Here is a 22,407-nt window from a genome sequence, read left to right as displayed (position 1 = left end):
TCCAAGTGCAAGGGTGACCCATTAGGGAGTGGGAGAAGAGGAAACGAAATGGGATGAAACAGAAGGGGAAATACCATCATCAACAAATGAGGGCTGAGTCAGAGAAGGCCTCTTGGAGAGGAGATCTACCTGCCACTCCCAAGGGACAGGACTTCCAGTCATGCCCCCCCACAAAGGCCCCTGGGCAGTTAATAACAAAAATAATGATAATAATTATGGTATTTCTTAAGCCCTTACTATGCAGCAGGCACCGTACAAAGAACTGGGGTGGATACAAGCAAACTGGGCTCACGGACTCGATCCCCATTTTACGGACGAGGTAAAGGCCCAGAGAAGTGAAGTGACTTGTCCCAGGTCGCCCAGCAGGCAAGTGGCTGAGCCGGGATTAGAACCCATGACCTTCTGCCTCCCGTGCCTGGGCTTCATTCATAAGCCATGCTGCTTCCAGTTGGGCCTGGCCTGGTCCTGCTCTCAATCAGCGCGCGGCTTTAAGCTAAGTCCATTTTGGCGTTCTCAACCGCTCTGCCCCACGCCCACCTTTGATACCAAAGCCCCTCTCCTCGGCCCCCTGCCAAGGCAGTCCCTGAAGAGAAGGCGGGAGGCGGCAGAACTCATGGGAAAGTCACTTTTAATGGTTTATTGCCAACGTTACAAAGGTCCACATCAGGGCAGAAACCACACCAAGGGTTCACGGACACACAACGGTTTGGTGGAGGTGGCGGGAAGCAATGTGGGGAGCCACGTCTCCATCCACTCTCTAACGGAAGGGCCCGCTGGCAGCACCCTAGTTTAGGACCGGAGGAAAGGGCACCTGCCACCCACCACGGGCACAGGGTGGAGCGGGGCTGGCACGGCAGAGGGGAAGGAAGCAGGAGACTCGTGCCTGCCTCAGTCGTCGGGGGGGAAACCTGGGGGTAAGTGGGTGGATAGGACCTGGTGGGGGGCAGGGAGTGGAGAGAGAGGAAAAAGGGCCTTGGAGACCCCACTCTGTCCCATTCAAGTCCCATAATCAAAGTCAGAGGGCAATCACCCCCTACCCAGCTCGAGATCATCATCAATCGTATTTATTGAGCGCTTACTATGTGCAGAGCACTGTACTAAGCGCTTGGGAAGGACAAATTGGCAACATATAGAGACAGTCCCTACCCAACATTGGGCTCACAGTCTAAAAGGATCCTGGCCCCGTGGCTCCCCATTCTCAGGTCAGCCACCCCCCAGGCTGACTAGAGGCACCTAAGCCCCAACTCCCCTAGGCCCACCCAGGGCTTGGCCCCGGGCAGGTTCGGGGCTGGCATCACAGAGGCTTTGGGTTCCAGTCGGGGTCAGGGGGCTGGAGGGGAGCTGCTCCTAGCTAAGGTCGAGGGGAGGGGGGGAAGGCTGTGAGCTCCTGAGCCGGGCCCCGGCCTCCCACTCTCTGGGAGTTTGGTTAGGGAGATGATGCCAGGAAGAGGGCCGCAGCCCCCAGTCCCTCCTCTCTAGACAACAGTGCCCACAAGATGCCACCCAGCAAGGACTGAGAATGGAAATGACACTGTCCACACACACACACACAAACACACAAGTTGGAGGTGCTAAGCAAATACGGTTCACACCCTGTTCCATCTACAAGAGGCCCAGCCGCCACGGCTGCCGTCTCCTCCTCCTCTGCCCACCTCGAGGACCCCGGCCCCCCAGCTTGGTCTGAAGCAGGAAGACGAGCGGGCGAAGAGGCGGCCCCCGGCTCTCCTCCCTCCCCCTGGCCCAGCGGTGCGATGCCCGCCAGACGGGGGGAGGCTGGGGGTTGCCCCGACGACCGGGAGGAGGGGAACGACGAGGGGAAGGGGCCGGTCCCAGCTTTTCGCTTCGGGGACAACAACACAAACCCTGCCACATCCCCGACCGAGGCCTGTCACCACGGCAACCGAAGCGATGGTACCATCGAGGAACGAGGAGCGGGAGGGCGGTGGAGAGGGAGGACAGGCGTCACCACAAGGCCGCGGGAGGAGGGTTGATGGGAGCCCAGGAGTACAATCAAGAGCTCACGGGCCCAGGAAGGGGGCGGGGGGTCTCCCCCGAATAAAGAAAACCACCACACTGGTTATAAATAAATACTCTAAGAGTGGGAGGGTTGTGTTAAATTTCCTCTGGAAAAGAAGCAGATCAGGAAGGACGTGGGAGGTTCGGATGATACCCGGAGTGGGAGTGGGGGCTTAGGGGGATGTTCCCGCGCTTTAATGATGGACGCCCAAGCTGAGCAGGGCAGGCCTAGCTTCTGCAGCACGGAAGGCCCGGACTCTGGTCCCCAGCCCCCTCCCCTTTAACCATGGTGGGGTGGGCGTGGGCTGGGAGATGGGAAAGAAGGGTCACGGCTACTAGAGTAGGGGAACTCGGGAAAACCTGGAAAGGGAGAGGAAGAGGCACCAAAAAGAGCGGGGCGGGCGGCCTCTGACCACGACTTCTTGGGAAGCTGGAGGTGGGTCGGGGGTCGCGGGGAGCAGTCGGCCCTCCCCGGGAGCCGGCTGGGTGGGGCAGAGGCCAGAGGAGGAGGGGGGAAATAGGTCCTGGCCTCCGGGAGGGCTTCCGGAGAGATACCGACCCACTTCTGGGAATCGGGAAAAAGGTCCCCTCGCCCCTAAGAGTGGAAGCTGCCTCTTCCTCCGGGACAGAGCGCAGCCATTCCCCAGGGCAGCGGCCGGCGGTGGGGGGATCAGAGGCCACAGCAGCGCGGGTGACGCCGGGAGAGCCGGAAGGTGCAGCCGCCCGGGGAGGCCTCGCCACGTCCCCCCTCACCGCCCGGACGACAGTCGCGACGGGAAGAAACGGAGACGGCGCCGGGGGGACGGGAGGACGAGGGGAAGCCCGGGGCGGCACGTGGGACCGCGGCCCTTCCCGCCGTCGCCCTCCCCGCATCCCGCACGGGCGGCCCACCCCCTGGCCTGCCTTCCCTCCCCGTCCCCGGCTCCCGGTGGGCCTAGGAGCCGATGATCTGTCCCGACCAAGTCTCGTGCTTGGTGTGGGGGGCGAGGTGGGTGAGCACCACCTCTACGGCCTGGAACTTCTGGTTCTTGGGCGGGATGGGGCACACCTTGTACGTCACCTCGTCTCCCTCCACGGGCACGTACTCCCCCTCGATGCTGTGGCGGGGAGAAGGGAAACGGGGAACGTGATTCCTGGGGCTCAGCAGGGGCCCAACCCGTAGACCCCCCCCCCGGCCCCAGCCCACCGGGGACGAGCCGCCCCTCCTCCCCACACGCATGCTAGCTTGAGTTCGAGAAACAGTGTGGCGTAGTGGATAGAGGGTTCGTGGGTTCGAATCCGGGCCCCGCCACTTGTCACCTGTGTGACTCTGGGCAAGTCACTTCACTTCTTGGTGCCTCAGTGACCTCATCTGGAAAATGGGGATGAAGACTGTGAGCCCCCTCCGTGGGACAACCTGATCACCTCGGATCTACCTCAGCGCTTAGAACAGTGCTTGGCAGAACTGTTATTGTTACTCATCGCGGCTGCGCCACTTGCCAGCTGTGTGACTTTGGGCAAGTCGCTTAACTTCTCTGTGCCTCAGTTCTCTCATCTGTCAAATGGGAATGAAGACTGTGAGCCCCACGTGGGACAACCTTGATTACCCTGTATCCCCCCCCAGCACTTAGAACAGTGCTTGGCACATAGAGAAGCAGCGTGGCTCAGTGGAAAAAGCACAGGCTTTAGAGTCAGAGGCCTTGGGTTCAAATCCCAGCTCCGCCACTTGTCAGCTGTGTGACTTTGGGCAAGTCACTTCACTCCTCTGGGCCTCAGTTACCTCATCTGCAAAATGGGGATTAAGACTGTGAGCCCCCCTAGGGACAACCTGATCACCTTGTAACCTCCCCAGCGCTTAGAACAGTGCTTTGCACATAGTGCTTAATAAATGCCATCATTGTTATTATTATTATAGTAAGAGCTTAACAAATACCAACATCATTATTATTATTAGAGCACAGGCCTGGGGGTCAGAAGGACCCGGGACCCGGGTTCTAGTTCCAGATCTGCCACGTTTCTGCTGTGTGACCCTGGGCAAGATGCTTCACTTCTCTGGGCCTCAATTCCCTCACCTGTAAAATAATAATAATAATAATAATAATGATGATGGCATTTATTAAGCGCTTACTATGTGCAAAGCACTGTTCTAAGCGCTGGGGAGGCTACAAGGGGATCAGGTTGTCCCACAGGGGGCTCACAGTCAATCCCCATTTTCCAGATGAGGGAACTGAGGCCCAGAGAAGTGAAGTGACTTGCCCAAAGTCACACAGCTGGCCACCGGCGGAGCCGGGATTTGAACCCGTGGCCACTGACTCCAAAGCCCGGGCTCTTTCCACTGAGCCACACTGCTTCCCAAAACAGGGATGAAGGCCGCGAGCCCCCAAGTGGGACACGGACTGTGTCCAACCTGATTATCTTGTATCTACCCCGGCGCTTAGCACGGTGCCTGGCACAGAGGAAGCGCTTAAATACCATATGGAAAAAATTAAAAAGGCTCTCGGGGAACAGAGGTTATCTCTTCCAACTCCCGGGGGCTTAGAACAGCGCTCTGCACACAGTAAGTGCTCAATAAATACTATTGATTAGCCTACTCTTCTCTGAAAGTGCCACAGGCCTGTTAGTGGCCAGGTATCTCCCAAGTAGGAGAGGGGGGCCACTGGGCAACAATCCCCGTGGGGCCAGGCCTACCGTTTTTCCCACCGCATGGCCTCCAGACCGAGAAAGGACAGCCTTGTCGGCACACGCGGAGTGAAGAGGGGGGACGCTTTGCGGTCCGGGGCTGCGGTTCCGGGGGGCTACTCACTCAGAAACATGGACGAATATATCCTCGGTGCCGTTCTCGGGGGTGATGAAGCCGTGGCCTTGGGAGCGGGAGAACTGCTTGCAGACGCCTTTGAAGACGGGCCCCGCCGAGGCCCGGGCCGTCCTGTCGGCGGGTGGGGAAGAGAAGGGGGAGGAAAAGAAAAACAGAAAAAGGGAAGGGGGGAGCAGTACTCAGAGGTCAGTGGTCCCCCTTCCTCCCCTGCCAGGTCTCCACCCCACCACCCAACTCACTCATTCTCCCTCCCAATTCCCACCAGTTACCAAACTGGCGAGGCTGGAGGAGAAGGTGCCCCCTCCCACCAAATAGGGAGGGGATCAGCCGTCCTCCCCCTGGCCTGGAATGCCCCCAATCCCTCTGCCCATCCGCCAAGCTCGCTCTCTTCCTCCCTTCAAGGCCCTACTGAGAGCTCACCTCCTCCAGGAGGCCTTCCCACACTCAGTCCCCTCCTCCCCCTCTCCATCCCCCCCCCCCCCCCCCCCCGCCTTACCTCCTTCCCTTCCCCGCAGCACCTGGATATATGTATATATGTTTGTACGGATTTATTACTCTATTTATTGATTTATTTTACTTGTACATATCTATTCTATTTATTTTATTTTGTTAATATGTTTGGTTTTGTTCTCTGTCTCCCCCTTCTAGACTGTGAGCCCACCTGTGTATATGTATATACGTTTGTACATATTTATTACTCTATTTATTTACTTATCTTACTTGTACATATCTATTCTATTTATTTTATTTTGTTAGTATGTTTGGTTTTGTTCTCTTGTCTCCCCCTTCTAGACTGTGAGCCCACCTGTATATATGTATATATGTTTGTACATATTTATTACTCTATTTACTTATTTATTTACTTATCTTACTTGTACATATCTATTCTATTTATTTTACTTTGTTAGTATGTTTGGTTTTGTTCTCTGTTGCCCCCTTCTAGACTGTGAGCCCACTGTTGGGTAGGGACTGTCCCTATGTGTTGCCGACTTGTACTTCCCAAGCGCTTAGTCCAGTGCTCTGCACACAGTAAGCGTTCAATAAATACGATTGATTGATTGATTGTTGGGTAGGGCCCGTCTCTACATGTTGCCAACTTGTACTTCCCAAGCGCTTAGTACAGTGCTCTGCACACAGTAAGCGTTCAATAAATACGATTGATTGATTGATTGTTGGGTAGGGCCCGTCTCTACATGTTGCCAGCTTGTACTTCCCAAGCGCTTAGTACAGTGCTTTGCACACAGTAAGTGCTCAATAAATATGATTGATTGATTGAGGGGGAGGATGAGTGGAGAGCACCAGGCTCAAGTCCCACATGAGGGGTGTCGGGGGGCTGGAGCTCTGGCGGCCACGTCCCAGGGGGTGACGCCTCAAGCCCTCCCTTCACCCCCAGGTGCTTCATCCAGGCACCCGGCGGTGCTCCTCAACCTCCGGTGGTTGCCCAGCCACCTCTGCATCAAACAAACTCCTCACCATTGGCTTTAAAGTATTCAATCCCCTCATCCCCTCCTACCTCACCTTGCTAGTCTCTTACTCCAACCCAACCTGGGCACTTGGCTCCTCTAACGCTAACCTCCTCACCGCACCTCGATCTCGTCGCCGACTTCTCACCCACATCCTGCCTCTGGCCTGGGACGCCCTGCCCTCCCCTTCATATCCAACAGACATTGACTCTCCCCCCACCGCCCCAAAGCCGTATTGAAGGCCCATCTCCTCCAAGAGGCCTTCCCTGACATAAGCCCTCCTTTCCTCTTCTCCCACTCCTTTCTGCGTCACCCTGACTCGCTCCCTTTATTCATCATCATCATCATCAATCGTATTTATTGAGTGCTTACTGTGTGCAGAGCACTGTACTAAGCGCTTGGGAGTACAAATTGGCAACATTGGCAATTGGCATTGGCAACATAGCACCTGTATATATGTTTGTACATACTTACTACTCTATTTTACTTGTACATATCTATTCTATTGATTTTATTTTGTTAGTATGCTTGGTTTTGTTCTCTGTCTCCCCCTTCTAGACTGTGAGCCCACTGTTGGGTAGGGACTGTCTCTAGATGTTGCCAACTTGGACTTCCCAAGCGCTTAGTCCAGTGCTGTGCACACAGTAAGCGCTCAATAAATACAATTGATGATGATGATGATGATGATGGTGGGTAGGGACTGTCTCTATATGTTGCCAACTTGGACTTCCCAAGCGCTTAGTCTAGTGCTCTGCAGTCAATCAATCGTATTTATTAAGCGCTTACTGTGTGCACAGCACTGGACTAAGCGCTTGGGAAGTACTCTGCACACAGTAAGTGCTCAATAAATACGATTGATTGATTGATTGATTGATTGATTGATCCCCCCCCTCCCAGCCCCACAGCACTTACTGACGTATGTGTAATTTACTTATAATAATGTCTGTTTCCCCTCCTAGACTGTAAGCTCATTGTGGGCGGGGAATAGGTCTGTTTATTGTTACAGTCTACTCTCCCAAAGGCCCAGTGAATCAATCAATCAATCGTATTTATTGAGCGCTTACTGTGTGCAGAGCACTGTACTAAGCGCTTGGGAAGTACAAGTTGGCAACATATAGAGACAGTCCTTACCCAACAGTAGGCTAACAGTCTACAAGGGGGAGACAGAGAACAAAACCAAACATACTAACAAAATAAAATAAACAGAATAGATATGTACAAGTAAAATAAATAAATAGAATAATAAATATGTACAAACATATATACATATACACAGGTGCTGTGGGGAAGGGAAGGAGGTAAGATGGGGGGATGGAGAGGGGGACGAAGGGGAGAGGAAGGAAGGGGCTCAGTCTGGGAATATGAGAAGCGGGCAGCGTGGGTTATTGGAAAGAGTGCGGGCTTGGGAGTCAGAGGTCATGGGTTCTGATCCCGGCTCTGTCACTTCATGATCATCATCATCAATCGTATTTATTGAGCGCTTACTATGTGCAGAGCACTGTACTAAGCGCTTGGGAAGTACAAATTGGCAACATACAGAGACAGTCCCTACCCAACAGTGGGCTCACAGTCTAAAAGCGGGAGACAGAGAACAAAACCAAACATACTAACAAAATAAAATAAATAGAATAGATATGTACAAATAAATTAAATAAATAAATAAATAGAGTAAAAAAATATGTACAAACGTATATCCATATATACAGGTGCTGTGGGGAAGGGAGGGAGGTAAGATGGGGGGATGGAGAGGGGGACGAGGGGGAGAGGAAGGAAGGGGCTCAGTCTGGGAAGGCTGTCACTTAGCTGTGTGACCTTGGGCAAGTCACTTCACCTCTCTGGGCCTCACTTCCCTCATCTGCAAAAGCGGGATGAAGACTGAAGTGCTCCGCACGCAAAAGGCGCTCAATAAACACGTCGACTGACTCTGCTATACGGTCCCGTCCCCCACGGCCCCCAGAAGTGGCACCACGGAGAGGGCCGGGCGACTCACGCGGAGTAGGTCCTGGTTCTCTTGGTGGGCAGAGGACTGGGCAGGTCTCTCAGCAGGAGGCTGCCCCGCTCCCAGACGCGGCTCCCCTCTCGCGGGAAGGGGAAAGTGGGCCACACGGGGGATTTGGGGGAGTGGAGCGGCGGGACCGCCGACGGAGCCGTGGGTTCGGACGACATGGTGCGACGGGCGGGCGGGCGGGCGGCAGCGACCACGGCCCCGGGCGGGCCGGCCTCACGGGCCTCCTCCGGAGGCCCGCGGGAGTCTGAAAGACAGAAGAGACCAATCAATCAATCAATCAATCGCATTTATTGAGCGCTTACTGTGTGCAGAGCACTGGACTAAGCGCTTGGGAAGTCCAAGTTGGCAACATCTAGAGACGGTCCCTACCCAACAGTGGGCTCACAGTCTAGAAGGGGGAGACAGAGAACAAAACCATACATACTAACAAAATAAAATAAATAGAATAGATATGTACAAGTAAAATAAATAGAGTAATAAATATGTACAAACATATATCCAGGTGCTGTGGGGAAGGGAAGGAGGTAAGGCGGGGGGGTGGAGAGGGGGACGAGGGGGAGAGGAAGGAAGGGGCTCAGTCTGGAAAGGCCTCCTGGAGGAGGTGAGCTCTCAGTAGGGCCTTGGAGGGAGGAAGAGAGCGAGCTTGGCAGATGGGCAGAGGGATTGGGGGCATTCCAATCAATCAATAAATCAATCGTATTTATTGAGCACTTACTGTGTGCAGAGCACTGTACTAAGTGCTTGGGAAGTCCAAGTTGGCAACATCTAGAGACAGTCCCTACCCAACAGTGGGCTCACAGTCTAGAAGGGGGAGACAGAGAACAAAACCATACATACTAACAAAATAAAATAAATAGAATAGATAGGTACAAGTAAAATAAATAAATAAATGAGTAATAAATATGTACAAACAGTTCCCTCATCTGTAAAAGGGGGATTAAGACTGTGAACCCCCCAAGGGACAACCTGTTTACTGCATCTCCCCCAGTGCTTAGAACAGTGCTTGGCACATAGTAAGCACTAACAAATGCTATTATTATTATTAATAATAATACCAGCGTGGCACACTGGAAAGAGCCCGGGCTTTGGAGTCAGAGGTCATGGGTTCGAATCCCGACTCCACCACATGTCTGCTGTGTGACCTTGGGTAAGTCACTTAACTTCTCTGAGCCTCAGTTACCTCATCTGTAAAATGGGGATTAAGGCTGTGAGCCCCACGTGGGACAACTCGATCACCTTGTAACCCCCCCCCAGCGCTTAGAACAGTGCTCTGCACATAGTAAGCACTTAACAAATGCCATTATTATTATTATTATCATCAATCGTATTTATTGAGCGCTTACTGTGTGCAGAGCACTGTACTAAGCGCTTGGGAAGTACAAATTGGCAACATATAGAGGCAGGATGATGGGACTGATCCATCCCACCCACTCACCCACTGAGCCTAGGCTGGGGGTGGGCTCCCGGAAGTGCAGAGGAAGAAGCAGCAGCGTGGCTCAGTGGAAAGAGCCCGGGCTTTGGAGTCAGAGGTCATGGATTCTAATCCCGGCTCCGCCAACGGTCAGCTGTGTGACTTTGGGCAAGTCACTTCACTTCCCTAGGCCTCAGTTCCCTCATCTGTAAAATGGGGATTAAGACTGTGAGCCCCTTGTGGGACAACCTGATCACCTTGTAACCTCCCCAGCGCGTGGAACAGTGCTTTGCACATAGTAAGCGCTTAATAAATGCCATCATTATTCTTATTATTATTTTCTGTGCCTCAGTTACCTCATCTGTCAAATGGGGATTAAAACTGTGAGCCCCCCGTGGGACCACCTGATCACCTTGTAACCTCTCCAGCGTGTGGAACAGTGCTTTGCACATAGTAAGTGCTTAATGCCATCATTATTATTATTATTATTATTCTCTGGGCCTCAGTGACCTCATCTGTCAAATGGGGATTAAAACTGTGAGCCTCCAATGGGACAACCTGATCACCTTGTAACCTCCCCAGCGCGTGGAACAGTGCTCTGCACATAGTAAGCGATTAATAAATGCCATCATTACTATTATTATTATTCTCTGTGCCTCAGTTACCTCATCTGTCAAATGGGGACTAAAACTGTGAGCCCCCCGTGGGACAACCTGATCACCTTGTAACCTCCCCAGCGCTTGGAACGGTGCTTTGCACATAGTAAGCACTTAATAAGTGCCATCATTATTATTCTTATTATTATTCTCTGGGCCTCAGTGACCTCATCTGTCAAACGGGGATTAAAACTGTGAGCCCTGCGTGGGACAACCTGATCACCTTGTAACCTCCCCAGCGCGTGGAACAGTGCTTTGCACATAGTAAGCGCTTAATAAATGCCATCATTATTATTATTATTATTATTATTCTCTGTGCCTCAGTGACCTCATCTGTCAAATGGGGATTAAAACTGTGAGCCCCCCGGGGGACAACCTGATCACCTTGTAACCTCCCCAGCGCTTGGAACAGTGCTTTGCACATGGTAAGCGCTTAACAATTATTATTATTATTATTATTATTATTATTATTATCATAATTATTAAGTGGGTTCAGGCCTCGCGGCAGCCGCGAAAAAACAAGAAAGAAGAGGGAGGGGGAGGAGGCATGGCCGGGCAAGTGGTGGCGCCCAGATCCAGCCAATGGGGGCTCGGTGGCGCCCGGCACCAGCCAATAGGGGCCCGGCGGCGCCCAGCGCCAGCCAATAGTGGCCCAGCGGCGCCCAGCGCCAGCCAATAGGGGCCCAGCGGCGCCCAGCACCAGCCAATAGGGGCCCGGAGGCCGCGAGGGGGCGAGGAGGAGGGAAAAGGCGGTGCCCAGAATCAGCCAATGAGGACTCGGCAGCCGCGAGGGGGAGAAGACGAGAGGAGGAAGGGGGCCGGCAAGCGGCGGCGCCCAGAATCAGCCAATAGGAGCTCGGCGGCGCTCAGAACCAGCCAATGGGGACCCGGCAGCCCGGGGGGGGGGGGGAATGGAGGGGGGGAACGGGCAAGGGGTGGCGCCCAGAATCAGCCAATGGAGACAAGGCAGCCGCCAGGAGGGAGAAGAAGGGGGGGCAGGGCCGAGCAAGCGGCGGCGCCCAGAGCCAGCCAATGGGAGCTCGGCGGCGTCCAGAACCAGCCAATGGGAGCTCGGCGACGCCCAGAATCAGCCAATGGGGACTCGGCAGCCGCGAAGGGGCGAAGAGGGTGAGGGCGGGGCCGAGCACGCCCCAAACCAGCCAATGGGGGCTCGGCGACGCCCAAATCCAGCCAATGGGGGCCCGGCAGCGCCTAGCCCCGCCCCCGCCCGCGGCTGCCCGACTTGGGCCCCGGCGGCCGACCCCTGACTCACTCTAGTCAGCGCGGAAAACAGCGCCGACGTCATCATCGTAATAATCATTTTGGTATTTGTTAAGCGCTATACTATGTGCAAAGCACTGTTCGAAGCGCTGGGGAGGTGACAAGGGGATCAGGTTGGCCCACGGGGGGCTCACAGTCTTCATCCCCACTTGACAGATTCATTCATTCACTCAGTCGTATTGAACGCTTACTGTGTGCAGAGCACTGTACTAAGCGCTTGGGAAGTACAAAGATGAGGTAACTGAGGCCCAGAGAAGTGCAGTGACTTGCCCAAAGTCACACAGCTGACAAGTGGCGGAGGCGGGATTTGAACCCATGACCTCTGACTCCAAAGCCCGGGCTCTTTCCACTCTTTCTCTAATAATAATAATAATATTGTACTTCCCAAGCGCTTAGTACAGTGCTCTGCACACAGTAAGCGCTCAATAAAGACGATTGATGATGATGATGAATAATAATGGCATTTATTAAGCGCTTCCTATGTGCAAATCACTGTTCCAAGCGCTGGAGAGGTTACAAGGTGATCAGGTTGTCCCTCGTGGGGCTCACAGTCTTCATCCCCATTTGACAGATGAGGGAACTGAGGCCCAGAGAAGTGAAGTGACTTGCCCAAAGTCACACAGCGGACAATTGGCGGAGCAGGGATTAGAACCCACAACCTCTGACTCCAAAGCCCGGGCTCTTTCCACTGAGCCACCTTGCTTCTCTAAGCACTGTACTAAGCACTGGGGTGGATCCAAGCAAATCAAATCACCTCTATATATGTATATGTTTGTACGTATTTATTACTCTATTTATTATTTTATTTGTACATATTTATTCTATTTATTTTATTTTGTTAGTATGTTTTGTTTGGTTCTCTGTCTCCCCCTTCTAGACTGTGAGCCCACTGTTGGGTAGGGACCGTCTCTAGATGTTGCCAACTTGGACTTCCCAAGCGCTTAGTCCAGTGCTCCGCACACAGTAAGCGCTCAAGAAATACAATTGAATGAATAATCCCCACTCTGCAATTTGTCTGCTGTGTGACCTTGGGCAATCACTTCACTTCTCTGTGCCTCATTTACCTCATCCGTAAAATGGGGATCAAGACTGGGAGCCCATGTGGGACAGGGGCTGTGTCCACCCCGATTTGCTTGTATTCACTCCAGTGCTTAGTACAGTGCCTGGCACACAGTAAGCACTTAGCGCTTAGTACAGTGCTCTGCACACAGTAAGTGCTCAATAAATACGATTGAATGAATGAATGAATAATCCCCACTCTGCAATTTGTCTGCTGTGTGACCTTGGGCAATCACTTCACTTCTCTGTGCCTCATTTACCTCATCCGTAAAATGGGGATCAAGACTGGGAGCCCATGTGGGACAGGGGCTGTGTCCACCCCAATTTGCTTGTATTCACTCCAGCACTTAGTACAGTGCCTGGCACACAGTAAGCACTTAGCGCTTAGTACAGTGCTCTGCACATAGTAAGCGCTCAATAAATACGATTGAATGAATGAATGAGTAATCCCCACTCTGCAATTTGTCTGCTGTGTGACCTTGGGCAATCACTTCACTTCTCTGTGCCTCATTTACCTCATCCGTAAAATGGGGATCAAGACTGGGAGCCCATGTGGGACAGGGGCTGTGTCCACCCCGATTTGCTTGTATTCACTCTAGCGCTTAGTACAGTGCCTAGCACACAGTAAGCACTTAACAAATACCACGATTATTATTATCATTGCCTTGGCGAGTTGCCATGGTGGGAGGGGTCGGCGCACCTCCCCCCACTCCCCAGTCTGGATTGGGAAAGGAAAATCTGGCCAAATTCCAGGGACATAATAATAATAATAATAATAATAATAATAATAATGGTATTTTTAAGCGCTTACTATGTGCAAAGCACTGTTTTAAGCACTGGGGAGGTTACAAGGTGATCATGTTGTCCCACGAGGGACTCACAGTTTTAATCCCCATTTTACAGATGAGGTAACTGAGGCACAGAGAAGTTAAGGGACTTGACCAAAGTCACACAGCTGAGAGTTGGTGGAGCCGGGATTTGAACCCATGACCTCTGACTCCAAAGCCCGGGCTCTTTCCACTGAGCCACGCTGCTTCTCACATAATAATGGTATGTGTTAAGCACTTACTATGTGCAAAGCACTGTTCTAAGCGCTGGGGGGGATACAAGGTGGTCAGGTTGTCCCACGTGGGGCTCACAGTCTTCATCCCCGTTTTACAGATGAGGGAACTGAGGCTCTGAGAAGTTAAGTGACCTGCCCAAGGTCACACAGCAGACATGTGGCAGAGTCGGGATTCGAACCCATGACCTCTGACTCCAAAGCCCGTGTTCTTGCCACTGAGCTACGCTGTTTCTCCTTCCCTCAGACGCCTCGCTCCCCAAGACCCACTGGCCAGGAGCCGCAGTGTCGTTATGGTGTACTCTCCCAAGCGCTTCCCTTTCCCAATTCCTTGGAAAACCTCTTCCCGTAGAACGGGAGTGCATGATATGGGTAAAGAGGGGTGGAGGGGGTGGATTTGAGTTTGCTTCTGACTCGTTCTTTTATTTAAAAACAGCAACTAGGGTGTTTGCACACAGTAAGCGCTCAATAAATCGGATTGAATGAATGACTGTGAGCCCACTGTTGGGTAGGGACTGTCTCTATATGTTGCCAATTTGTACTTCCCAAGCGCTTAGTACAGTGCTCTGCACGTAGTAAGCGCTCAATAAATACGATTGATGATGATGATGATGATGATGAACGCCGCTCTGTCCCTGCCTTCTCCACTCTTCTCCGACCCCAAGCGCTCAGTACAGTGCTCTGCGCACAAAAAGCATTCCATAAATACCACTGATTGATTAATAGCTCCTCATCCTGAAATTTCAGGCAGCTGGAAACCCAACTGGAATTTTGAAGGGGGAGCTGAGACACATATCCCCACTCACAAAGACGGAAATCCAGGAGGGCATCCAGCACACTGTTAACAATAATAATAATAATAATAATAATAATAATAATAATGGCATTTATTAAGCGCTTACTATGTGCAAAGCACTGTTGCCGACTTGGACTTCCCAAGCGCTTAGTGCAGTGCTCTGCACACAGTAAGCGCTCAATAAGTACGATTGATGATGATGATGACTGAGCCCCTTCCTCTCCCCCTTGTCCCTGTCTCCATCCCCCCATCTTACCTCCTTCCCTTCCCCACTGCACCTGTATATATGGATATATGTTTGTACATATTTATTACTCTATTTATTTTACTTGTACATATCTATTCTATTTATTTTATTTTGTTAGTATCTTTGGTTTTGTTGTCTGTCTCCCCCTTTTAGACTGTGAGCCCACTGTTGGGTAGGGACTGTCTCTAGATGTTGCCAACTTGTACGTCCCAAGCGCTTAGTACAGTGATCTGCACACAGCAAGCACTCAATAAATACAATTGATGATGATGATGATGATGATGACTGAGCCCCTTCCTCTCCCCCTCGACCCCCTCTCCATTTCCCCCCGAATCTTACCTCCTTCCCTTCCCCACAGCACCTGTATATATGTATATACGTTTGTACATATTTATTACTCTATTTACGTATTTATTTTACTTGTACATATCTATTCTATTTATTTTATTTTGTTAGTATGTTTGGTTTTGTTCTCCGTCTCCCCCTTCTAGACTGTGAGCCCACTGTTGGGTAGGGACTGTCTCTAGATGTTGCCAACTTGGACTTCCCAAGCGCTCAGTCCAGTGCTCTGCACACAGTAAGCGCTCAATAAATACGATTGATGATGATGATGATTCTAAGCACCAGGGAGGTTACAAGGTGATCACGTTGTCCCACGGGGGGGCTCACAGTCTTCATCCCCATTTGACAGATGAGGCAACTGAGGCGCAGAGAAGCCAAGTGGCTTGCCCAGAGTCACACAGCTGACAAGCGGCGGGACGGAGATTTGAACCCATGACCTCTGACTCCAAAGCCCGGGCTCTTTCCACTGAGCCACGCTGCTTCCCAACTGTTCTTCCAACACGAGCGCCCGGCTGCTTCCCAGACTGGTTCTGGTCCGATCTGGGCATGTGAGGGGCCTCCTCAGTGACCACCCCCTGTTGAGGCTGAGTGGGAAAGGGATGGAGGGACAGCTTTCCTGTCATGGCCACCCCCCAAAACCACCAGAGAAGTCTACTGAGTGCCCCCCACCTCAATGGACTACCCACCCCGGCTGAAATTATCCCAGCCGGGCCACCCAGGGATGCACATACGCTCCGAGGAGAGGGCAGTCACCCTTCCCAACTCCCAAGACTCACCAGACCCGTACAGCGGTCCCCGTGTCTGGCCTCTGTCCAAAGGGGAGTCAGACGTCTTGGGCAGACACGGCCCCCACACAAGCCCCTTCCTCTTCCCTCCAGGAGACGGAGGAGCTGCGTGGACTACTGAGTCAGGACACCCGGGTTCTGATCCGGGCTCTGCCCTTGACTCGGGCAGTGACCCTGGGTGACTCACTTCATCATCAATCGTATTTGTCACAAATAAAAAAAAAACAAAACAATAAAAGCGGCCCAGCCCGGCACCCAGTGGGGGCCAGCGGCATCGGGGAGTGATTACCATAGTTGGTGCTTTTAAATAAAAGACCGAGTCAGAAGCAAACTCAAATCCACTCCCCCCACCCCTCTTCGCCCACATCAGGCACTCCCATTCTACGGGAAGAGGTTTTCCAAGGGATTGGGAAAGGGAGGACGGAGAGAAGGCCTGGGGCATTCAGTGGGAACCACTGCTGCCTTGGTTTCCTTCCCCGCTCCCCCAGCACCAGGCTCCTCCATCACGGGTTTCCATTAAAACTATAATCAGAGCAAAGATGCACACCTCACTCCCATTCTACGGGAAGAGGTTTTCCAAGGGATTGGGAAAGGGAGGATGGAGAGAAGGCCTGGGGCATTCAGTGGGAACCACTGCTGCCTTGGTTTCCTTCCCCGCCGCCCCCCCCCCCCGGCACCAGGCTCCTCCATCACAGGTTTCCATTAAAACTATAATCAGAGCAAAGATGCACACCTCACTCCCATTCTACGGGAAGAGGTTTTCCAAGGGATTGGGAAAGGGAGGACGGAGAGAAGGCCTGGGGCATTCAGTGGGAACCACTGCTGCCTTGGTTTCCTTCCCCGCCCCCCCAGCACCAGGCTCCTCCATCACGGGTTTCCATTAAAACTATAATCAGAGCAAAGATGCACACCTCACTCCCATTCTACGGGAAGAGGTTTTCCAAGGGATTGAGAAAGGGAGGACGGAGAGAAGGCCTGGGGCATTCAGTGGGAACCACTGCTGCCTTGGTTTCCTTCCCCGCCCCCCCAGCACCAGGCTCCTCCATCACGGGTTTCCATTAAAACTATAATCAGAGCAAAGATGCACACCTCAGAGCTGGAGGTGACCTAATTAAATCAGGTTCCCTCTGGGGACTGGGGTGGGGAGCGGAGCCGCACGTGAACTCAATTAAAGCACCCGGCCTCCGGATCACCCCTTAGTCACACTGTCCCCGTCCGCTGGCCTCTAGTTTTGCATCTCCCCTTCCTCCTCCATCATCATCGATGGTATTTATTGAGCGCTTACTGTGTGCAGAGCACTGTACGAAGCGCTTGGGAAGTCCAAGTTGGCAACATCTAGAGACAGTTCCTACCCAACAGTGGGCTCACAGTCTAAAGGGGGGAGACAGAGAACAAAACCAAACACACTCCGATCGGCGCTGGGCACCAGAGGAAGGATGTCCTCAGAGGGCATGGCCCCCCGAGTCCCCCTGATCGTGGGCACGGGTGCAGAGCTGGGGAGAGGAAGAGGAAGGCGCTTAGGGCAAGCTGCGTGAGGATTGATAAATGGCAGGCAGGCTTCCATGGGCAGGCATCATCAATTATTGAGCGCTTACTATGTGCAGAGCACTGTACTAAGGCAGGCCAGAGACACCCATTTTGGGGTGTTTTCAACACTGCTGGGGAACGGTTGGACTCCCCAGCTCTTGTAGGAGAAGCTGAGATGAGGATTCCTGGGGGTCCGGTCCCAAATAATAATATTGGCATTTGTTAAGCGCTTACTACGTGCAAAGCGCTGTTCTAAGCGCCGGGGGGGGATACAAAGTGATCAGGTTGTCCCATGTGGGGTTCACAGTCTTAATCCCCATTTTACAGATGAGGCAACTGAGGCTCAGAGAAGTTAAGTGACTTTCCCAAGGTCACACGGCAGACACGTGGCGGAGTCGGGATTCGAACCCCTGACCTCTGACTCCAAAGCCCGTGCTCTTTCCACTGAGCCACGGGGCGGTGGCTCCCACCACCCTCCACAACTTGTACTTCCCAAGCGCTTAGTCCAGTGCTCTGCACACAGTAAGCGCTCAATAAATACGATTGATTGATTGAATGATTGAATTGATCCCTGAGCCTGAATGTGAAGTCAAAGGCCCTGAGCTTCAGGAGGGAGGAACTTCCTTTTCCCAGCTGGAGCTGGGGAAGGGGAAAGGTCAGAATTAGAACCCAACTCTCCCACAGCCTCATGTTCTTCGGCGAATCCCCAAGAGTCAGAGGACCTGGGTTATAATCCCGGCTCTGCCACCTGCCTGTTGTGGAACCTTGGACTAGCCACTTCTCTGAGCCTCAGTTTCCTCATTTGTAATCCTACTCCCTCTTCCTTGAACTGTGAGTCCCATGTGGGCCAGGGACTTTGTCCAGCGTGATTATTTTATCACTGCCCAATGCTTAGCAGAGTGTTTGGCACTTAAAAATCCAACACTGGAATAATAACCACCACCGTGGTGACAGACCCTCTAGCACTTGCAGCCCTCTAGACTGTGAGCTCCTTACGGACAGGGAACACGCCTACCAATTCTATAGCATTTACTCTCCCAAGCGCTTAGTACAGCTCAATAAATATCATCGATCATCATCATCAATCGTATTTATTGAGCGCTTACTATGTGCAGAGCACTGTACTAAGCGCTTGGGAAGTACAAGTTGGCAACATCTAGAGACAGTCCCTACCCAACAGTGGGCTCACAGTCTAAAAGGGGGAGACAGAGAACAAAACCAAACATACTAACAAAATAAAATAAATAGAATAGATATGTACAAGTAAAATAAATAAATAAATAAATAGAGTACTGACTCTCCATGTCCTCAAGACCAAACCACTCAGATTCCCACCCCCCATAAACTACAGAGGGAATCCACCCTTCCCTTCCCAAATCAGCATCAGGTGATTACTCCAGAGCCACGGCCCCTCTCACTCTTGGTAGAGCCCTGACTCTGAGACAAAAACAGTTCCCAATCTTCTGCCATTATTCATCATCATCATCATCCATCGTATTTATTGAGCGCTTACTATGTGCACAGAAGGAGAGAAAGAGCAACGCTGTAAAGCAGCGTGGCCTGGAGGATAGAGCTCGGCCCGGGAGTCGGAAGCACCGGATTCTAATCCCAGCTCAGCTACTTGTCTTCTATGTGACTTTGGGAAAGTCACTTAATTTCTCCCTGCCTCAACTGCCTCATCTGTAAAATGGAGATTAAGACTGTGAGCCCCACGTGGGACAACCTGATCACCTTGTATCTACCCCAGCTCTTAGAAGAGAGCTTGGCACATAGTAAGCGCTTAACAAATACCATAATTATTACTATTATTATCACCCCAGTGCTTAGAACAGTGCCTGGCACAGAGTCATTTCTGATTCATAGCGACTCTAAGTACATATTTTCTCCAGAATGTCCTGTCTTCTGCTATAATCTGTGACTATGCTAGCGGTTCTTCCGTTATTATGGGGATGAAGACTGTGAGCCCCATGTGGCTGATCACCTTGTATCTTCCCCAGCGCTTAGAACAGTCCTTGACACATAGTAAGCGCTTCACAAATGCCATCATCATCATCATCAGTAAGAACTTAAATGCCACTAGAAAAAAACAGCCCCCGTTTAAAGCAGACAGTACCTTACGCTGAATGGAGGTAAGCAGGGGGTGGTTGGAAGAGGGAAGTCATTGAAAATTAGAGATGTTTTAGGGGGGAGGGAGTGGGGAATGATCCAATCTGGGGAAGTTGGGGGGTGAGCGAGAGGCAGCTGGGATGGAGCAAGGCTTAGAGAGAGCGGTCGCCTCCCCCATCACAACCTGATCACCTTGTATCTACCCCAGCTCTTAGGAGAGAGCTTGGCACATAGTAAGCGCTTAACAAATACCATAATTATTATTATTACCCCAGTGCTTAGAACAGTGCCTGGCACAGTCATTTCTGATTCATAGCGACTCCCTCCCAAGGCCATTACCCTATTAAATTGTAACCACTCGGGCGTGCTGCAAATGTATAGGAGGATTAAAAGAAGTGACCCTCCCCAGAAATTCTTCCTCCCCCCAAACAGAACCACTTCACCCGTTGGCAGACGGTGCTTATTATTTTTCTTTCTTCTTGTGTCCATCCCTTCCACCTCCCCCTCCCCTGCGAGGATCAGAGATCCCTGCAGTGTGGCAGCTTTGTGGAAACACAGTCTCTTTCTTTTTTCCTCTCACTGTCTCTCCCTCTCTTTCTGCTGCCCCTGCTAGGGAAAGCCCCTTTATCCCAGGCCCAGGTCGCCTTTGCAAGGATCATGGGATCAGGAGGTAAAAACACCAGCAAAGACTGACAGCCGCCGCCTCCCAGCAAGTTAAATCCCTGATCAGAACTGGAAGGGAACCAAAGCTCCGGACTCCATCTCTCACTGGGCCTTTCCAGGAGGCCGGAGATTGCGGCCGGCAGGGCCTTCCAACCAGAACAGTTAGGATGGAGAGGTCACAGCAGGGCAACTGAGAGCTTCCCCCCCTCTAGATCTGGGGAGGGACAGAGGGCAGGCATTTGGGTCAAGAGAACATGGAGTCCAGGGGCAGCCCACAGACATGAGATCACTAAAGCAATTAGCCCTCCTCATTTGGCTTCAGCTCTCCGTCCAACTGCCAGCTTCTTCCCATCCCTCCCCCCCCCACCCAAGCTGGGAGATGGAAAGTCATTATGGGTCCAGAAGGGGCCAACCATTCCACCTCCCGAGCTGTTATTTCCGCATCTTGATGGACGGCATTATTGTCTTCTTGGGGAGGTGGCCACCCCCCACCTCCAGCCCCTCCCCAGCCGACCAGTGTCCGCTGACCTCAGCCTTTCCTGGCAGAAATGGATGGAACCAAAGCACCAAACCCAGACACACAACAACAAAGCTGTTAAAGGGACCCCGTGGGGGGTGTGTGTGTGTGTCTGTGTGTTTGTGGCATTTTGGGTTTCCATCCTCCCCCTCCTCAGGGCCCAACAACGCTCTCTGCACTTGCCACTGACAGCCGGGTTATTTTTCTGAGATCGCCCTTCTCTGCGCTCCCCAAGTCTCTCCCCCATAATTAAGCACCCCAAGAGCTATCATTTCCAAAGCATCAGCACCCGGCAGATACAACTGGGCCCCCTTTACCTTGGAAGATGTAGCCGGGGGTCCCCCGGGCAGCAGCCGGCCTTGAGATTGTCCCTCTCCTCCCTCGTCTCTCTTGGGAGCTGGCAGGAAGAGGAGGAATTGAAAATATTTAGGGGGTGTGAGTGTGTGGACATGCAGTTCCCTCAACACTCACTCTCTCTCACACACTCCTTCTTCCTGACGTCAGGGGCCTGTGTGGAAAGCTGGTGGGAGGGGTCAGGATGGGAACTCGCACCCCAGACTTAAAGAGACATCGGGTCCTCTCCCCTCACTGGTGGAGAAACTGAGCCTCGGGAGGGGATTCAAGAGGCAGGCTTGGCCTGCCCTCCTCGGTTGGGTGGGGGTCTTGGGACAAAGGATGCACTAGGAGGAGCAGCGTGGTTCAGTGGAAAGAGCACGGGCTTTGGAGTCTAGAGGTCCTGGGTTCGAATCCTGACTCCACCACATGTCTGCTTAGGCAAGTCACTTCTCTTCTCTGAGCCTCAGTTCCCTCACCTGCAAAATGGGGATTAAGACTGTGAGCCCCACGTGGGACAACTTGATCACCTTGTAACCCCCCCAGCGCTTAGAACAGTGCTCTGCACATAGTAAGCGCTTAAAAAATGCCATTATTATTATTATTATTGGAGAAGCAGCGTGGCTCAGTGGAAAAGAGCACGGGCTTGGGAGTCAGCAGTCATGGGTTCGAAGCCCGGCTCCGCCACTTATCGGCTGTGTGACTTGGGCAAGTCACTTAACTTCTCTGTGCCTCAGTTACCTCATCTGTAAAATGGGGATTTAGATTATGAGCCCCCCGTGGGACAACCTGATCACCTTGTGTCCCCCCCAGTGCTTAGAACAGTGCTCTGCACATAGTAAGCGCTTAATAAATGCCATTATTATTATTATTATTATTACTAGGGGATGGGGCGGACAAGGAGGGGCTTGTGGAAGTTGCCTCTCTCCTGCCTCGAAAGAGTCTTTTGGGGGGAAACTGGCTTTTATTGCGGGAGAAGCAGCGTGGCTCAACGGAAAGACCACGGGCTTGGGAGTCAGAGGTCATGGGTCCTAATCCCGGCTCCGCCACTTAATAATAATAATGCCATTTGTTAAGCGCTTACTATGTGCAAAGCACTGTACTATGCGCTGGGGAGGATATAAGGTTGTCCCACGTGGGGCTCACAATCTTAATCCCCATTTTACAGATGAGGTAACTGAGGCTCAGAGAAGTTAAGTGACTTGCCCAAGGTCACACAGCAGACATGGTGGAGCCGGGATTTGAACCCATGACTTCTGACTCCAAAGCCCGGGCTCTTTCCACTGAGCCACGCTGCTTCTCTGCCACTTGTCAGCTGTGTGACTTTGGGCGAGTCACGTCAC

The 22,407-nt window shown here is 52.3% G+C and overlaps 1 protein-coding gene across 1 annotated transcript; it reads right to left on the bottom strand.

Annotated features, from left to right (window-relative positions):
- Nucleotides 1-1,102: 1,102 nt before the first annotated feature.
- On the bottom strand, nucleotides 1,103-21,163 carry CSDC2 (cold shock domain containing C2). Its single transcript, XM_038756753.1, has 4 exons — nucleotides 21,049-21,163; nucleotides 8,264-8,525; nucleotides 4,799-4,921; nucleotides 1,103-3,113 (listed from the first exon to the last, which is right to left on the bottom strand). Exons 2-4 carry the CDS (start codon nucleotides 8,437-8,439, stop codon nucleotides 2,951-2,953), a joined length of 462 nt encoding a protein of 153 aa, XP_038612681.1. The 5' UTR covers nucleotides 8,440-8,525; nucleotides 21,049-21,163; the 3' UTR covers nucleotides 1,103-2,950.
- Between the last annotated feature and the right edge of the window lie 1,244 nt (nucleotides 21,164-22,407).

This window comes from Tachyglossus aculeatus, chromosome 14, assembly GCF_015852505.1.
Source record: "Tachyglossus aculeatus isolate mTacAcu1 chromosome 14, mTacAcu1.pri, whole genome shotgun sequence".
NCBI classification, from domain to species: Eukaryota; Metazoa; Chordata; class Mammalia; order Monotremata; family Tachyglossidae; genus Tachyglossus; species Tachyglossus aculeatus.
Note: the sequence above shows the minus strand (reverse complement) of the source record. Positions and strands in the feature narration are given on the sequence as shown.

What these genes read in the sequence shown, in the direction of transcription:
- CSDC2 (XM_038756753.1), bottom strand. Translation starts at nt 8,439, where the DNA reads ATGTCGTCCGAACCCACGGCTCCGTCGGCGGTCCCGCCGCTCCACTCC. An exon ending in AGAACCAGGACCTACTCCGC is followed by an intron (nt 4,922 to 8,263) that starts GTGAGTCGCCCG and finishes ACCCGCCGACAG; the next exon opens with GACGGCCCGGGCCTCGGCGG. An exon ending in ATATTCGTCCATGTTTCTGA is followed by an intron (nt 3,114 to 4,798) that starts GTGAGTAGCCCC and finishes TCCCCGCCACAG; the next exon opens with CATCGAGGGGGAGTACGTGC.